General features: G+C 42.1%; 1 protein-coding gene across 2 annotated transcripts; it reads right to left on the reverse strand.

The window, feature by feature from the left end:
- Positions 1-4,193: 4,193 nt before the first annotated feature.
- LOC131720928 (protein Wnt-1) lies at positions 4,194-12,838 on the reverse strand. 2 transcript variants are annotated; one of them, XM_059013433.1, is made up of 4 exons: positions 11,768-12,838; positions 8,462-8,712; positions 6,768-7,033; positions 4,194-5,926 (listed from the first exon to the last, which is right to left on the reverse strand). In XM_059013433.1, exons 1-4 carry the CDS (start codon positions 11,866-11,868, stop codon positions 5,438-5,440), a joined length of 1,107 nt encoding a protein of 368 aa, XP_058869416.1. In that variant the 5' UTR covers positions 11,869-12,838; the 3' UTR covers positions 4,194-5,437. The 2 variants fall into 2 exon arrangements, with proteins under 2 accessions (XP_058869416.1, XP_058869415.1); XM_059013432.1 differs by lacking the exon at positions 11,768-12,838 and having other exon boundaries at positions 8,462-9,040.
- Between the last annotated feature and the right edge of the window lie 4,699 nt (positions 12,839-17,537).

The raw sequence follows: 17,537 nt of genomic DNA on the forward strand, positions 1-17,537 counted from the left end.
CTGTGAAAAGGTCTATAGCGTGCAGGGCAATACAGGGCTGCACTGGTTCTATCCAGTCAAGACTTTCGGTTCTGCTTTTTGTGATAAGGAAGCACCTGCCAACTGAAGGCCTACTATCAGCACTTGTGTTCTATGCTGCACGTAGGAAACGATGTGGGGTCCTATTACCTGTAACACAAGAAGGAAGTGAATGAGCAAAGGAAACACACGCGCACACACACACACACACACACACACACACACACACACACACACACACACACACACACACACACACACACACACACACACACACACACGACCATACAGTCTAGCACACAAGCCCTCGCTGAAGATACGAGTGTGTTTACTCTTACTAACATGTGTATGTCCAAAAAGTTAGTCTACCCTCTTAACAGAAGACAATACCAGGAATGAGAGCATTTTTTCAGAAACCAATTTCTCAATACTGTAGTAAACCAGCACACACACACACACAGAGGGTCCCCGCAATCATGTAATTATTACACAGTACCTGTTTATGGGAGTATAGCCGAGTGCAATCCAGAACGTGGGTAGGAGTGTGGGATTAACGTTTGTAACTTTTCCCATCTTTCCCATCTTTTTCGTTTGACTTGGACCTGTTTGTCGATATTTCTAACTTGGCAGATTTTGTGCATTTAAAAATGTTTTGGTCAGATTTAATTCAATCAGCGTACGAGAACTACGACAAAGACAATGCCGTCTGCCAGCCAGCCCATGCAGTATGACATTAACTGAGTCCATTTGGCATCATAGTTTATTGTATAAAACATTGCACAAGACGGGTTTACAAAACCATTCTCTGATTTTTGTGTCAGGTTTGACCTCTTATGAGAAACTCTGCTAAAACTCAGGGTTACTCTTTACAGGGCTGTGTGTGTGCGTGTGTGTGTGTGTGTGTGTTGTGTGTGTGTGTGTGTGTGTGTGTTGTGTGTGTGTGTGTGTGTGTGTGTGTGTGTGTGTTGTGTGTGTGTGTGTGTGTGTGTGTTGTGTGTGTGTGTGTGTGTGTGTGTGTGTTGTGTGTGCGTGTGTGTGCATGCCTGTGTGTGTGTGTGTGTGTGTGTGTGTGTGTGTGTGTGTGTTGTGTGTGCGTGTGTGTGTGTGTGTGTGTGTGTTGTGTGTGTGTGTGTTGTGTTGTGTGTGTGTGTGTGTGTGTGTGTGTGTGTGTGTGTGTGTATGTGTGTTGTGTGTGTGTGTGTGTGTGTGTGTGTGTGTTGTGTTGTGTGTGTGTGTGTGTGTGTGTGTGTGTGTGTGTGTGTGTGTGTGTATGTGTGTTGTGTTGTGTGTGTGTGTGTGTGTGTGTGTGTGTGTGTGTGTGTGTGCATGCCTGTGTGTGTGTGTGTGTGTGTGTGTGTGTGTGTGTGTGTGTGTGCGTGCCTGTGTGTGTGTGTGTGTGTGTGTGTGTGTGTGTGTGCATGCCTGTGTGTGTGTGTGTGTGTGTGTGTGTGTGTGTTGTGTGTGTGTGTGTGTGTGTGTTTGGTGGAATTGTGCTTCACTCCGTGAAACCGCAGTTTATTTATACCAGAAATGCATCATCACCAACCCCAAAGGAATGGGAAAATCTCACCGATAAACAACACTAGCCACCAAACTGCCTGACACTAATTCATTCCAGCCCTGCGGAGTGCTCAGCCGTTGCTTTATTCTGGGAAGTCGAGGACAGTTATGTGATTATAATACTTCAATTACATGATTACACCCCCCCAAAAAACAAACAAACAAAAAAAAAAACGATGGGATGATTTTATGCCATTGCATAGTTAATATATATATATATATATATATATATATATATATATATATATATATATATATATATATATATATATATATATAGTACTGCAGGGTAACAAAAAATAGACGTTTGTAGGTTTTTTTGCATCTGACTTACGTATGTAAAGTAGTTTGCATTATCCGGTATATGCTCCTCTTATAGGTACACAGAAGGGCTGCAGTGTTCAGAACTCTCTGTCTGTATGAATGTAGTAGAGTAGGTGGGGCTGGGAGCTGAAAGGGCAGACTGTCACATCGCTTCAATGGAATGAGGAAGGCTACATGGAAACCTCTGGGAGTGAGAAATCTACCATGGGACTTGTACCACTGGATGTTGGAACAAGGTACCAAGGTATCATAGTATCTATAATGCAATACTATACCATGGAACTATCTATTATCTATAAAAGAAATGGTATCATGGTATAGTGTAAGTACCATGGTATAGTTTTGCATTATAGATACCATGATACTTCTTAGAAAAAAAATACATTATAATGCCATAATAGTTCATTGTACATTGATGGGATAGGATACACTAGTGTACTTTCACACTGATATCTGTGCTAAAAGTACCATGGTACATTTGTATAGGGAATTTCAATTTCCGGTCAGTAATCAGTGATATAGATACAAATGGCACGTGTGTGTGAAATGTTAGGCCACTTTGTGCTTTAATCAGGCATCTTAAACAACTTCTAAAAAGCCTCAATGCATTTTACCATTTGTGGCTCTGTGTTCCTTTTCTCTTACTATTTTAATGAATTGTGTGGGCTATTAAAGTCATCCATTAAATTAGACAATAGCTGCTTTGCCTATGTTCCTAGATTTCTGTTGCAGTGCTTTGATTTCGTACGCGCAACAAAGACAACAGGAGCAACAGGGTGTTCTGATAGCGGTGCACGCTGCAGTCCGAGATGGAGCGCTGTCTGTGGCAATACTATGAGTCTGGTCGAAACCAAATCGGTTAGTTCCTGCAGGTACCCACGTGATTTAACAACAGCCGCTAATTACCCAAACACAGTAATCCGCAAACTACAACAGCCCCGAAGATTAAAGACAGTCCGCAGATGTTTGTGTAAAGCGGCAGTCCAGGCGTGATCCCCTGAGCGGCTCTGAATAATATAGCAGCGTCGAGCAAAGACCCTCAGCACCGCCCTTCTAATTAACCTCTCAGGCCTGCATAACAGTGTACAGTCATAGCGTCGTGTTATACAACTATCTCAAATACCACTGCCATTCACCTTCATGTATGGAATCCATAAGGCATTAAGTGTATTTGTATATTGCTGTTTACATTCCGCGTGTGGTTGCGTCAGGAAATTAACCGTGGATCGTATTCAAACCCTTTTTAAATCGAGCTGTGTAAAGTTAGCAGTTTCTTTTTAGTAGTATGCACTTTGATATTCAGGGAATTGTACTAAACTCAAGACTCAAAACGTTACACATATGGATCCAGGGAATCCTGTCGCGTGCCGATACACTTTACAAGGAATATGTGTTGAATGTCTCAGAAATTGTGGTTTGTTTAACATAAACAGTGTATTATCCTCTTACCACATTTTATTTCTTGGTCTCGAGACATTTTGGCACCAATTTTTGAGCTCTGGTGAATAGCCAATAAATATATGAAAATAGGCTTATATGCAAGTCATCCAGACCTTTTAGATTAGGCGTAGAGGTAAACATATTGACCACGTTTGACTTATAAAGGCGCCTAAGTCCAAAGTTTAAAATGGCAACGAACAATATCCCTCACATTTCACTATCGAGTCTCCGATAATATGACGACCAAATAGCCTTACTGAGTTGTTTATTGTAAGATTTGACGAGGCAGGGAGCTTTAATTCGAATTAAACGCCTACATTAAAAACAATAACAACAAAACAAGTTTATTAATTAATTAATTAACGCACAAAGAAATCTTCACTAACACCGTTACTCTACACCTACCTGCAATGCAGCCAGAGTTTGTGATCGTTAAGTGCTTTTTAAAATGACTCAACGGCAGCACTAGGCCGTTCTCGTAGTTTTTTTTGGTGGAGTTTATATTCTTGTTGGTAATCCAATTTCAGCACCAAGGACAGGTCGCTCACCTGTGTTAGACGATGATATCGTCCTACACCGATCAGCCCTTCCGTTATTTAGAGGTTTGGAAACGGTTCTAGTTACACATTTAAGGCATATGATATGTTTTATAAATCCTGCCGTGAATTTACAGTACTAATACTAATTAACAATACTATATGTCTAGCACTCTACTGGGAAGACCGTATAGGCGACTGGAGTTGACTCGAAAGTTCATCAAAGCTGCAGTCTAATAATGATCAAACTAACACAGATTTATGCAAAGAAAACGCACGTCAATGGTAAAAAAGGACAAGTAATCACTATTCATTGAAAATATAGATTTTATTGTTCTATAACACTATAAAAGGACACCATAACAAGACAACAGTCTTAAACAAACTAATTTTAATACCCCTGGTCCACTCTATTTGAGTATAAAAATTCATAATAAATATTTGTATTTACAGAAATGAAATTCCCATTAATATTTCAGTGCACATTATTTACAGACGAGAGAGAGAGAGAGAGAGAGAGAGAGAGAGAGAATGGTCGTAACAAATCATATTACAAATCTATTCACTGAAGTATTCCCATGTAGATCCAGGAGATTCGAGTCTGAAAGAGTTGTTATAATTATAAAAAAAACCTCCAGTCATGACAGTGAGCCAATAAAAATCATGAATTCTGAGGTAGAAATATAAGAGACCAAGTTGCCGAAGGCACCGACCAAAATGTTTGTCTGTTGAGGGGTAGATTTTCAAAAGCGTTACTTCTCTGATTAGCTACTATATTTTTTGTTTTAAAACAGAAATCAAAGGTAAAGTTTTTGTATCATTTTGTATCATCAAAAAGTTCACATCAATCATGATGGTAAATGATGACTTAGTAACATTATTACCGCATCCCTTTTTATTGTGCTGAGAATCTTTTGGTCATTCACTTTACGTTGCAATATACAAATATATCAAATCCAAGGTGCATCCGGGTACCTTTGCTGTAGCTCACATGACGGCCGCTACACCATTGGAGTGACTTTGATTATGTAGCTGGAAGCAGCTCTAACTTTTCAATATCTGCCTCTTCCAAACTGAAGTATCAAATACAAGCAATAAAACCAAAATAAGGGAGCAATCAAATATTACTAGTGCTAACAAGAGGTAAGACATGCTTCTTAAAACCTTTGCACTCCTTGAAGCTAAATTCTACACAGGAGCAAAAGCTCTGTAAATCTGACCCTCTGAGTGTGTGTGGATATGTGTGTATGCGTTTGCACCAGTATCATTTTTGGTTTTATCTGCACTCATTTCTATGTAAGATTCAGTAATAAAAACACATTTATCAGCATAGACATCTTTCTGTTTCAGAAACCCATTTTGCACAACACTATAATTTCCCTTCCTGTGTTAACCCATCTCACCCCAGCTAGTTTGTTTCAGAATATAGGCGGTGTCCTATTACCTACAACACAAGAAGGAAGGTAGCGAGCTTCAAAATAAGTAACAGCGAAACCATGACTGCTGCTACCGTTCGGTGTTTTTTTTTTAAAGCTTTGGATATTTGGCTTGTTTGGTTTCTATAGACATTCGTGCAGGACCTGCGTGTTGGTGCAGTTCAAGCAACTGACGTGACAGCACCAGTGGAAAGTGCAGTTACATCTCTCAGTGACTCTCTCAGTCCTGGTCCTGTAGCCACGGCCACAGCACAGCAGCTCACACCCATCCAGAGCTGGCGAGGAGCTGTTGCAGAAGCGCCCTGACGTCCCGATGGTGCCTGTTTTCCCGCTGTAGGTGCAGAAGTTGGGTGACTTCTCAAAGTAGACCAGGTCCCTTGGGGAGGGGGGTTTGTGGGCTGGGTTTTCAGGTTCCAGGTGCCTCATGTCTGCCCTGGAGGCCCGGTTGCTCCCCTTGTTGCCGTAGATGACCCGGGACGCCCCGTCGAAGCGGTCCTTCAGGAAGTCCCCCACGGTGCGGAAGGTGGGCAGCCGCATCCAGCAGGTCTTGACCGTGCACGAGCCGGACATCCCGTGACACTTGCACTCCTGCCGCATCTCCGAAAACACCGTCTGGGAGGGAGAGAGAGCAGAGAATCAGGGGCTGTGTGGGCTGGGTCCCCTTTCAGTCTGGTTCATTTTAACATTGGAGGAGCGTGACTTCACTAAGTTTTACCCTGCTCTAGTGTTTTACAATGCATGTTTCCTTGTGCTGTACCAAGCTCCCCTGTGCTGTACCCTGGTCCCCTGTGCTGTACCCTGGTCCCCTGTGCTGTACCCTGCTCCCCTGTGCTGTACCCTGCTTCCCTGTGCTGTACCCTGCTCCCCTGTGCTGTACCCTGCTCCCCCGTGCTGAACCCTGCTCCCCTGTGCTGTACCCTCCTCCCCTGTGCTGTACCCTGTTCTGTTCTCTTACATTAATAATGTTTCCTAGTCCTGTGCCACACTCCCCTGTGATTAAACTGTGCTCCTTCCTACTATGCATGTTTTACCATGTTTTAAACTCCCCCAACATTTTCCAGTTTTCTCCTTTATCCTGTACTTTTACTAAACCCTCAGTTTCCCGCGCTTGGCTTACTCTTAGCTACCCTCAGGGGGACTGTATTTTCTTTGAAGGCGGGGAGAGGCATGCAACCTTGTTTTTTCCCCCCAATACACCGTATCAGCAATGTTTTCACCCAGGCATTGTGAAGGGCCTTGCTGAGCGCCTTTATCCCTGCTGTGCTTCAGAGAGCAGGCCGCCCCCTGGAGCTAATCTGTTCCACTGTGTCCTGTCCTGTAATAACCCCGAGCAAGCCTAGAGGGACACTTCCACCCACACAACACAGCACTGCTCACCCACATCCCGGGACTTCATCTAACTGATCGTTTGCATATATCTGATTATATTTTAAGGATGCAGCCCGTCCTTTACCATTCTCCCGGCCTCGTTGTTGTGCAGGTTGGTGAGGTAGCGCAGGTCCCTCCCTCTCTCGCTGGAATCCACAAACTCCCTTCCGAACACTCTCCCAAAGTCGATGTTGTCGCTGCAGCCGCCCCAGTGCCAATCCGCCCCACCGGGCCCGCGCCGCCGGTAATCGCAGGTGCAAGAATCGATGGAGCCTTCGGAACACGAGCGGGCCACGGAGTGCGTCACACCGGCGCTGGTCATGGCAAAGATGAACGCTGTTTCCCTGCAGCCTGAACCACCAGAGACAATACCGTGAGTATTTAACCACAGCTTAAATCAATCGTCCGACCTGTTAGTAACATTAGCAACTATAAATATATACATGTCTTTAACTTTTTGGAAAAGAACACCTGTTGATTACAGCCTCTTGAGTAAGATCCAGCGCCATCTAGTGCACAGCTCCTGATAAGCAGTACAAAAGTAAACTTGATCCACGGTGGCTGATCACTAGATGGCTGCACAGACCCTTAAGCGGATCTTGCTATGGGAGGCAACTATACCTGAAGAGCAGCTCCTGAACTCAGCTCAAAGCACATGCATCAAAAAACAACACATTATTTTAGAAATTACAGCAAGAGCAACTCAGCATGATTGCAAACGCTATGAAAAGGTAAAGGTAAAAATGATCAATCTTCTCTTTCTATTGTGCTTTCGGCACTTTTCAATTACAGCGCTGCAGATGTGTGGTGCCTTCCTGTGCTGTAGGTCACGCGGTCTTATCGCAGTTAGACTATTGGAGAAAATCAGCTACTTAAGTGATTAGTTACCAGGAAGTGTGTGTGTGTGTTTTTTTTTTTAAGAAAAGCACTCCTTTAAAGGAATAACAACAAAGGTTTTTAAAAAAAATGTCAAATAAAAAGGATCAGAGTTATCTTTCGGTGAAGATAGTGTGAGGTGATGATGTTCTGATGTCACAAACCTGCAGCTCACACACTGAACCGTGCAGCCCATGCATTACAGAGTGTACTGGAACATTCTGTCTGCTAGTTAATGGTTTACAATTGGTAATGCATGAATACCAGTGACCTGTTGACCTGGCCATAATGGAAAGCCCCTTCCCTCGATTGTGGTTGTAAACCAGGTGTTTCCTTGTCACTGCATTATAATGCTAAACAGAAAAAGAGCAGGGAGCCCTGATAAATCACTGTGGCTGACGGCAGACAGTTGGCCAAAGTTGAGGGGCTGTGCCTTCTAAAGAGGAACAGTTGACATTGTGAATGGTAAATGCTATTTTCTTCTCTACCTCGAACTGCTCCGAACTGGTTCAGATGGAGTTTTTAAGAGTGGCTCTGAGAAGTATTACTGGCTGGATAGCTCCTGTGTTCTGTCTGATTGGAGCCTGATTCCCATGATTGCTAGCTAGTCATTATGGTCACAAATCTAAAGCCAGGGATTGTCCAGCTCTGATTATTTCCATCCCTTAATTTGTGGTTCCATATTTAATGGGAAAGGGGGCTAGGTGGCTCAGACAGCAGGCTAATTCACTAGCGCCTCCTGCCTTTCACCCCCGGAGACCAACACCTTATTTGCTATGCTGTGCTAAAGGTGACAGGCAGGCTTGACTTTGTCTACCGGTACCAGAGAGCGTTCATTTATTATTAGTAGTAGTATTGTCATATTATTTACATAGCAGTGTATTATTATCGCCACGAGTCTACCTCTGTTGACGATCTTCCCGAAGACGTTGGGGCTCTGCGCGGTCGGGCAGTTCCAGCGCCGCTTACGGAACTGCCATTTGCACTCCTTGATGGCGCTCTGCAGGCCGCTGCTGATGGAGTGCAGGATGCCCGGGTTCTGCCGGATCAGCTTCCTCTGCTTCCGGCTCAGCAGCTGCAGGCTCGGGTCCAGGACCAGCTGCACGTTCTTGGAGTCTGTGAGCAGGTTAGAGGAGGCCACGTTCACGATCCCCCTGGAACGCAACACGGAGACCGCGGTGACCTTACTGTAATAGAAATGCTCTGAGCTCACTGCAGGTTCCCACTGTGTGGTATGTGAGCACCTGGCGGGCGATGCCAGTCTGGACTCTCCACCAGTAACGGTAGTGACTCCTGGCATCAACCATCTACTGCAGGGGTCTCCAGACCTGGTCCTGGTTAATTAATTGGACCAATTAAGCTTCCAATAAGCACTTAATTGGTTCAATTAAGTCATTTAGGGTACAGTTGGAACAAAAACCAGGAAATCTGCTTTAAATATTGTCACATTTTCCATGCAAAAAGTAATCATTAGTAATTTTGTGAAGAAAAAAATAACATTTTAAGAGGATCCTTCAATGTATTCAAGCAGGATGTTTATATCTTACCACAGTATATGATTATTCTATTAAACGTGGTATATAGATATGCATGTGGTATCCGGACCACCTATAACTACATGTTCAATATGAGGCAGTGTTAACACGTGTAGATAATAAGAACAGAAGCGATGCGGATTTAAAAACATGGAGACTTGTAAAATTGGGATCTCGTAGTGTTCGAAAGCACCAGCATGTCATTTATGACGTTGTGCTACCTGGAGTGTAATGTGACTTGAATTTTGGAAATGTGTGTTTGAAATGTTGCTTCGTGGCCACCCAGGACGCCTTTAAAACCCCAAGATTAATTTAAATCAGCCTGCTCCGGGTCTTTTTAAATATCAGCCGACAGAAACGAATTAATTAATATATAGAAATATTGGCTTTATAATTATAATTTGATGTTTTTGTTGTTTGTGATTTTTTTTTTATTGGGTTTGTCATAGGCTATTAATAAACTGTTCTTCTAAATAGATCCGTTAAATATGTTCTTAATTAATCGAACACTTTTTAAACGCAGAAAAAGGGGAAATGGTTTTACACGGTTTTAAAAAAGAGTGTTTTGTTCACAGATCCCTTGGTGGTTTATTAAAAGTAAAAACGAAAAAAAAGGTTTTCTTAATACTTTATTTATTTATTTGATTACGTATGCATTCCTCACACTGTAAAACGAATTTTGTTTTAACACAAACCAATTTAAACGCGTCTAAGTGTTTATTTTAATTGAGAATATTATACTGTGAAACATTCATCGTATAACACTGGTTCAAAGTGCTCTTTTTCATAAACACATGTAAAATATCCACAACATTAGGCTATCAGATAAATAATTGATAATAAATAATATGGCGATCAAGAAACTATATTAAAAATAGATTTTTAAATATATTCAGAATATGTAGACTGTAGGCGGTGAGCATTTTTTTATACAGTATAACAGTCCATAAATAACAGTTATTTAACCCGAGTACAGATTTCTGCAGAATAATTATAGCCTGTATCTAACTCTGTGGAAAACAAAAGTTTTCTGGTTTGAGCTGCTACAGTAAACCCTGCAGACAGCTGCTTGCTACAGAGCGAAATGCGACACGGACACAAAATGCAGACATGTAGTTTGAAAGCAGTAGCAAATGCACAGCATATAAACCTCAAAGTTGCAAGTTTGCAGATTTCGTTTGTTTTACAGATGCGTCCCAAGGAGCGAGACCCTTGCGCGCCTGCCCACCCACACAACACGCCGCTGGGCTCGCGGCATGCACGCGGCGACAATTCATCAATCACGTCGTCTACAAAACAAACGAGGGCGTTACAATTTATTATCGAGAAATGTATAAATCATTTTAAAAAAAAAAGAACCAGAATAATGGCTGAAAATCTCTTATTGTAAGCGTGGTGCTGTTGTCTCTTTTGTTTTAGAGTTGATAACAACCTGTGGAAGTAAAATTATAATGTGAAATATTCCATAATGTAGGCCTACATATTATTTTGTCAAAACTAACTGAAAAGCTGTGATTACAAGCCAGGCCTAAATTATTCACACACATTTATGATAGCTACATCCATTTTCACTAGTGCAGTATGGTTGAAGCGCTCGTCAGAGGGCTCTTTCATTACGCAGATGTTGAGTTTGATGTAATTTAAGAATATGTAAAAAGCATGTTCGTTTGTGTGTCAACTTCTGCAAATAAAATCACCGCAAGGCAAAGTCGATGTGAAACACTCTCAGATTCGTTATGAAGGAAGCCGGGTTTATTGTGGCTCGCTGGCGGATATCACTTGTAAGAAAGAATTATTGCAGCGACTCCAGGATTCTTCATTCGGTTCCGCTTCACATAGATGAAATGCAAAGCGCTGTGGTGTCAAAACAGCCAACAACAGCCTAGATGCAAAGCTAAGGCAGACTCGTACAGTGTGAGGACTGTACAGCGCCACGATTCTGTATCGTATTGGGTTGATGTAACGACACATCCATCCCTACCCTTCTGGCAAACGTGTTCTGTAGTATTTGTTACTAACTCCGTATATTTACGTCTCCATATTGAACGAAATCAGTGTTTCTGTAAATCTCCCATGATTCAGTGTTCAGTATCAAACCCAATATTATGCATCATATATTTGATAGTTGTTTATCGGTGTGTTGTTTGAAACGTCAGTGTTATCAAAATACACCTGTTACAGTTGAATGCATATATTTACAATATGGATGAACAGTATAAACCTAATTATTAAAATACTGCGTCTGAAGGATATGTATAATTGCAGCTCGATTATTTGAAAATGTGTAAAGAATCATATAATGACATCATTACAAAATATCCCTAATAGAATAGAATTATAATCTTAATTTAAATAAACCAGTTTGATTTACTTGTTATTGTAAGCGACTGCTGCAAGTGACGGAGACAGCAACGTGCCTGTCTGCATTGCAGTGCCAGCGTTAATAGTTCAGTTGCAGCACGGTTTAGTGAAAGCTGCAGGTCCCCAAACATCGCAGTGACTCGAGCATGCAGGCACCCTTGCGCGTGCACCGAGCAGCCCGCAATTCTGCAAGCAGGCAGGCGCGCGCCGGCGATGCCAGTATTTATGCAGCTATCGCTGTCATTTTGCAGATTTTTCGAGCTTGTGTATATAATAATAGTATTATGGAATTGCTATAAATTCTGGTACTCACCACCATCGTCCGCTGTTGTTGACTGCCAAAGTATTGGAAAGAGAGGAAAACACCAAAACCCACAGCGTCTTCAATCCCAGCATTAACGTGAAAGATCGCATGTTGGCTAAAGATTCGCCTCACAAACCTCGATAAAATAAGCAACTTTAATAATACAAAGATATACTTGTGTGTTGTGTCAGAACTAAAAAAAAAAAGGCTACACTGCTGTCATACTCAAATCAATTTCACAGACATAACATTAAATTAACAGAGGCCAGAGGCATGCGCTGGACACACACACAAAAACGCTTCAAAAGCAAGACTCCAATGTCAGGTTTGGGTTTTTAGGTTTAAGTCTTTCCAAAACCAACCAAAAGAAAATAATCAAAATATACTAAAATATATATTAGAATACTTTAAAATAACAGCGTCGCTTAAACTCGAATCCAGTAACTCGTTTGGGGTTTTTTTAGAAGCTGCCACAGAATGTTACGGGAAGTCCTTATAGCGTCTCCAAGTCCTTATAAAAAGACGCACCATGTCCTTTCTCTTGCGAGCCGCGTGCACCTCTAGCTCTTATACATTCTAGGAGAGAGAACAGTACGTGTGTGAGACAGTCCCGGAGACTTCATCCCAACAATAAGAGAAATGCGACGCATTCTTCTCCCCATTGACTGTGACACGGGCATCAAGAGATTCGCTCCCATCAATCTGTCTATTAGAATAGAGGAGAGACGGGAGATTAATCCGTGCAGCGCAGCCCAGGCAAATCCTCGAGTCTTCAATACCAGAAAGGCGCGCACACACAAGCCGCCGCTCGGCGTGGGACGGGGAGGTTATTCTCTTAAGACTTTTTTTTTTACATACATTACACAGATAGTGCAGGCGCTTCTGGGCTGTCTTTATCTCCAGTATAATGCACACGTACGGCTAGCCAGGTCCTGAGGCGAGGCGCCGTTATCTTTATTGGGGCTCCTCATTGACGGCGCTAATACGAGTACACAAATAAAAATAATAAAAGAAAATATATTTATGGATTTTAAACTGTTTTTAAAGTGTAAAACCAGCAAGGGTAGTATCGAATCCAACATTGTGTTCGCCCTGTAACTTGTTTAAGAGATCTTGGTACATGTTATGTCGACTGTAATAACAGCATAACCACGCGCTCACAAGCCTTCACCGCACTCTTCAATTAAACGCAGATTTTTTCTCCCTCTTTTTTTGGATCTCCTGTCGCCAGATGTCACATTTTAATTTGAAATGACTGCTCTCTCTCTCTCTCTCTCTCTCTCTCTCTCTCTCTCTCTCTCTCTCTCTCTCTCTCTCTCTCTCTCTCTCTCTCTCTCTCTTTTCGTTCTTTTTTGGCCGTAATTTTGAAACCGTCATTTTGAGTTTGTGCTTTAGTTGACAATATTTATTGTACTCTTTCACTGACTGTCTCCTTCAACGGAGAGAGCGAGAGAGCCATGCACGGTCACAATGCTAATAATACCACACATAAATCAATACCCGTGCTTGACATTGTATCGTGTATGATCGGTTCCGTGCGCTATACAGTGAGCAATCAGCCACACAGAACATGACATATTCTGTGCACGATCATACTAAAGCAGGTCTCCACTATCTACAGTAAGCTACTTAATAAATGAATGAACTCATTAGCAAGAGCGCCCCCTGATGGTCGAGTCACACCGTTGTCATAAAGTTGGACTCAATGAAATGACTCTGAGTGTTTTGATCAGGGGTCTCCAGCCCTGGTCCTGGAGAGCCCCTGTCCAGCAGGTTTTATAGGTGTCTTTACATCATTAGTGGCTAAAGATCTGCAACACCTGTTAAACTCCACCCCTCAGCCCCTTGTCAGTTTAAATGCACGTTTGAACACATCTTCCACTGTAGTTTCCCTGGCGGTGCGGTAGCTGAAATTCAAATATTGGAATACGCGGTGGAAGTCAATCTGCAAAACTGATACATATTACAATTGGTTAAAAATACAAATTATTTTCTATTAAAGCATACTTTATATGATTTGAAATAAAGTAATACGACAGCGTAAAGTAAAGCAACTGTCATCAAATACTATTTGAAGACTAAATACAGTACAATCTCCGCAATACAATTTATATGAAGTTATGTCGGTAGTTTGTACGCACCCATATGTCATGGATATGTCCTTAGGTCTGATGTGTATTTATTTATAGTACGGTACTGCATTGCACTGCATTGAATGACCGTGTCCACAGCCAACATTATACTGCAGTTTATTGCAGTGATACTGCAGAACAGTTCTTAAGGAGATTGATAGACAGATGAAAACAAAATGATTAAACAACGATATGAAAAAAAAAACCGTGTACGGTCCCGTTTGTTAAAATTGTATATATATCCAGTTTTATCGCTAACCTCTAGGTGGTGCTGACGCGTTTACAGTGAAGCGAATGAGTTTGAACGCGCTGTTACCGCCCCAGTGCGCAAACTGTCAATACTCTTTATATAATTAATTACTAAACTTCACACAACCGTCACACCGAGATAGCTAAATAAATGGGAGATATACGCGGGGGGGGGGGGGGGGGGGGGGGGGTCTGAAAGATACGGCTTGAAAAAAGGCAAAGCTTTCTTTAGACTTCTTTAACTCTGACCAGTATAAAAGAATCGGGACAAATGAGTCGTTTCCTTTAAAGAAACTCAAGAAGATTAAAAGTCACAACACCAAGAGTTTAGGAAATCGTCTTTTTGTTTTCAGAGGCTGAATCCTCTTTTTGCCAAGCTGGTTGTCTCCCTCCCCCTCGCCCCCCCCTCCCCCCCTCCACTCCCCAGCACTTAATCCGAAATGTAACTGTCTGTAAACGGTTTCCCCGAGTCCATTCATGCGGCAAAAAACAGATTACTCACAAATCCTGTTACGAAGCCTTTTAAACACAAATCAACTCCAAATTACTTTTTAATCCACTTAATTCTACACGCCTACGCAGTACGGTAATGCCTTAGCTACAATACATTCAAGCTAGAAGAGAAAACCAGTGCTACTTATTTCATTTAAAAGCGGGGAGCACCTTAACAAGGACTATATTGCATTTATTTTATTGGATTCAGAAGCTTGCAAGACCATGCAGGTTTGAATGGGTCTTTATAGTAATGTTATTGAAAGCCTGTGTTAGTTAAAATAATGGAGGTCCTCCAGGAAAGCTCTCATTATGTGTGCTGCTAGAAGAGAAATCAATCATTTTGAAATGTAGGCTACTGTAGCCCCCCTAACCCCCAACAGGGTAATCAATTAGAAGGCTGCTGTCTCAGAACCACATTGTTCTAACTGGTGTTTGTTGATGGTCATGCTCTCCTATGGAAACGTCTTTGGGGTTTTCTACAGCTCTTGGTAAAATATTCAGCGTGAATCTATAACTCTATTCAGTAGAACCAGAAATATACAGTTTTAGAGGAAGTAGTTTCAAACTGCATGTTGTTTTCTTGCTATTGCTGTCCCCTTGCCTTTCTGTGCTGTTTGCAATTACTCAAATGCTGTGTTTTATATTGTTGGATGTCTGTTATGTTGCTTTGACCATGAGTTCAGGAGCTGCTCTTCAGTTGCCTGTCGTAGATACGTGTAACATGTTATCCAAAGTGTCTTTATAGCGCTTGTGAATGCAGTGCTCATGAAAGGGGAGGGAGAGAGCCACAATCCTGACCTGAACGCCTCCATACCGGCCATCCAGCCCCAGGCCTCTCTCATGCAGGGACTGTGCCAAATTAGGTCTTAAAGTATCCCAGTGATTCAACACCAACAACGTAGCTAGGTAGCCCACTAGAAGCCCTAGACAGACCTCGCTGCTAACCCCCAGTCAGCTTTCACAATGTTGGGAGGCGGTACAGCATTAGCTGTGACCAGTCTCCATGGGCCAGGCTTTCAATAGGGGCCCTAAATCCCGACTTATTGCCTGTGATCTGCATTGTGTAGCCTCACTGACCCAGGACCAGTGGAAAGTGCCTGCGCCGCTCCATTCAGGGCACAGAGGGGGGTGTGGGCTTCTAATTCTTAAATGATTGTGTGTGGCTTTTAAAGAGGAACCAATGAGAGAGCTATCTGGGCTGAGAACCAGGCCTGCAGTCAAGCTCTCCTCCTGTACACCCACCGAGGCAGGCAGGAGCGGACGAAGGATGAAGCAGGCGACATAGGGATGTTTTTTTTTTATATATATAAAAAGCAAAGTGTAAAATAATTTCCAATCTTAGTTTTTTGAGGGGTTTGACAAGACGTTTCTTGTGAATAAAACCTTCCTGATCTCACTCCTATTGCCAGTCCATGTCTTATGTTTGTGGTGGTGAGTATGATGAGCTTTCTGTATGTTTTCCCAGCACTGGTGTATTTGTTTCAGTTGCAAAATGTAGTATTTTGTGTCCCCAAAGATATATCTATATAAACCTTGTGAAGAAAGCAGTGATTGTGGCAGTTGGATATATTTGTATACATGATTATCCACTGTGCAAAGTGCAAAGTACTCTACCGTGCTCATATTTTGCTATCTATACATTTTTCCATAGACATAATTTTCATTTTACAAAATCATGGTTTAAATTTTCTGAGTATGGGTTCATTTTCTAGGGGAAAAGAACAAAAATAACTCTCATTTAAATTAAAGGATCATGCTGGACAAAATGTCTTGAACTAATGTCTTGGCTATCCTTTTTGTGCTGGTAGTTCCTCAGTTTCTTCTATAAATCCAATGTGCATCACATGAAGGGTTAACCTAAAACACTGGCTTGTTGACTTGTGTCTGCTAAAGGGTGTATCCAATCACAAATACAGCGCCCAGGGTGTTTCCCTGTTCTGTGGAGCTATTCAATTGAACTTCCTGCCAGAGATGGACAATATCTGAACACAGTACTGCAAACACAGACACGCTAAAAATGTAATATCCCATACTTTATTGTTTTAAAACACATATGCCATACTACAGGGAAATAAGTCAGGCGCCATATGTTTTGTTTCTACAACCCTATTCAACGTCTAAAGTTTCTTTGGTATTATTTTATAATGGAGTTATGGATAATCTATGTGTGTTCTTTATCATTCTCTGTTGTTGCTTCTGCTTCGATTCTTATTGGCCTTCTTTTTTTTAGCAGCTGGGTCTGCTTCTGAAAAGACTCCTGAAAGATAACTTTCTGATGTGAAATGGTTTGAGAATTGACCAGTAGGGGGCTACAGTTGTAATTCCGTCCCCCTCTCTAACAGTGGCTGTGTACAGTGATTTCCGTGTACCTCGTAGGGAGCAGGGCAGTTGCACACCCCCTAGTGGCTGAACCATCACAGAGGAGTCTTTTCAGAGGCGGCCCCCAGGACAGAACATTTGTAAGTAAGCAGGTCAATAATGAGCAGAAACAGCAATAGAGAATTATACCTAAAACACTTTAAACATATTAAACAGTCAAGAAATTAAATATTCTGACAATGAATAGAGTATAAAGTATCCAGGAGTCAGTAGCTTGGTCCCACCTGCTGCTCAGGTCTGGCGATTGCTCTGACAGCAGGAACGGAGGTGGGTCTTGACCTTCAGTAAGTGCAGCACCACCTGAAAGCATGGCTTGCAAACAGAGATTTCTTTAAGCTATTTTAGTACCAGATATCATGCTTAAAAACAAATACGTGTTTTCTATAACATGCGTTTCTTAGAAATCTGCACATTTGAGACCTAAAAGAAAATGACACAACTTGTTTTAAAGTGACTGAGGGGGGTGAGGCTGGCGCTGCGAGAGTGCCACTACCACTTCCGGAGAGAGCTGTGGAACTGCAGTG

The sequence above is a fragment of the Acipenser ruthenus genome, chromosome 45 (genome assembly GCF_902713425.1).
Source record: "Acipenser ruthenus chromosome 45, fAciRut3.2 maternal haplotype, whole genome shotgun sequence".
NCBI lineage: Eukaryota > Metazoa > Chordata > Actinopteri > Acipenseriformes > Acipenseridae > Acipenser > Acipenser ruthenus.

What these genes read in the sequence shown, in the direction of transcription:
- LOC131720928 (XM_059013432.1), bottom strand. Translation starts at nt 8,858, where the DNA reads ATGCCAGGAGTCACTACCGTTACTGGTGGAGAGTCCAGACTGGCATCG. An exon ending in CGGGAAGATCGTCAACAGAG is followed by an intron (nt 7,034 to 8,461) that starts GTAGACTCGTGG and finishes CTGGTGGTTCAG; the next exon opens with GCTGCAGGGAAACAGCGTTC. An exon ending in ACAACGAGGCCGGGAGAATG is followed by an intron (nt 5,927 to 6,767) that starts GTAAAGGACGGG and finishes TCTCCCTCCCAG; the next exon opens with ACGGTGTTTTCGGAGATGCG.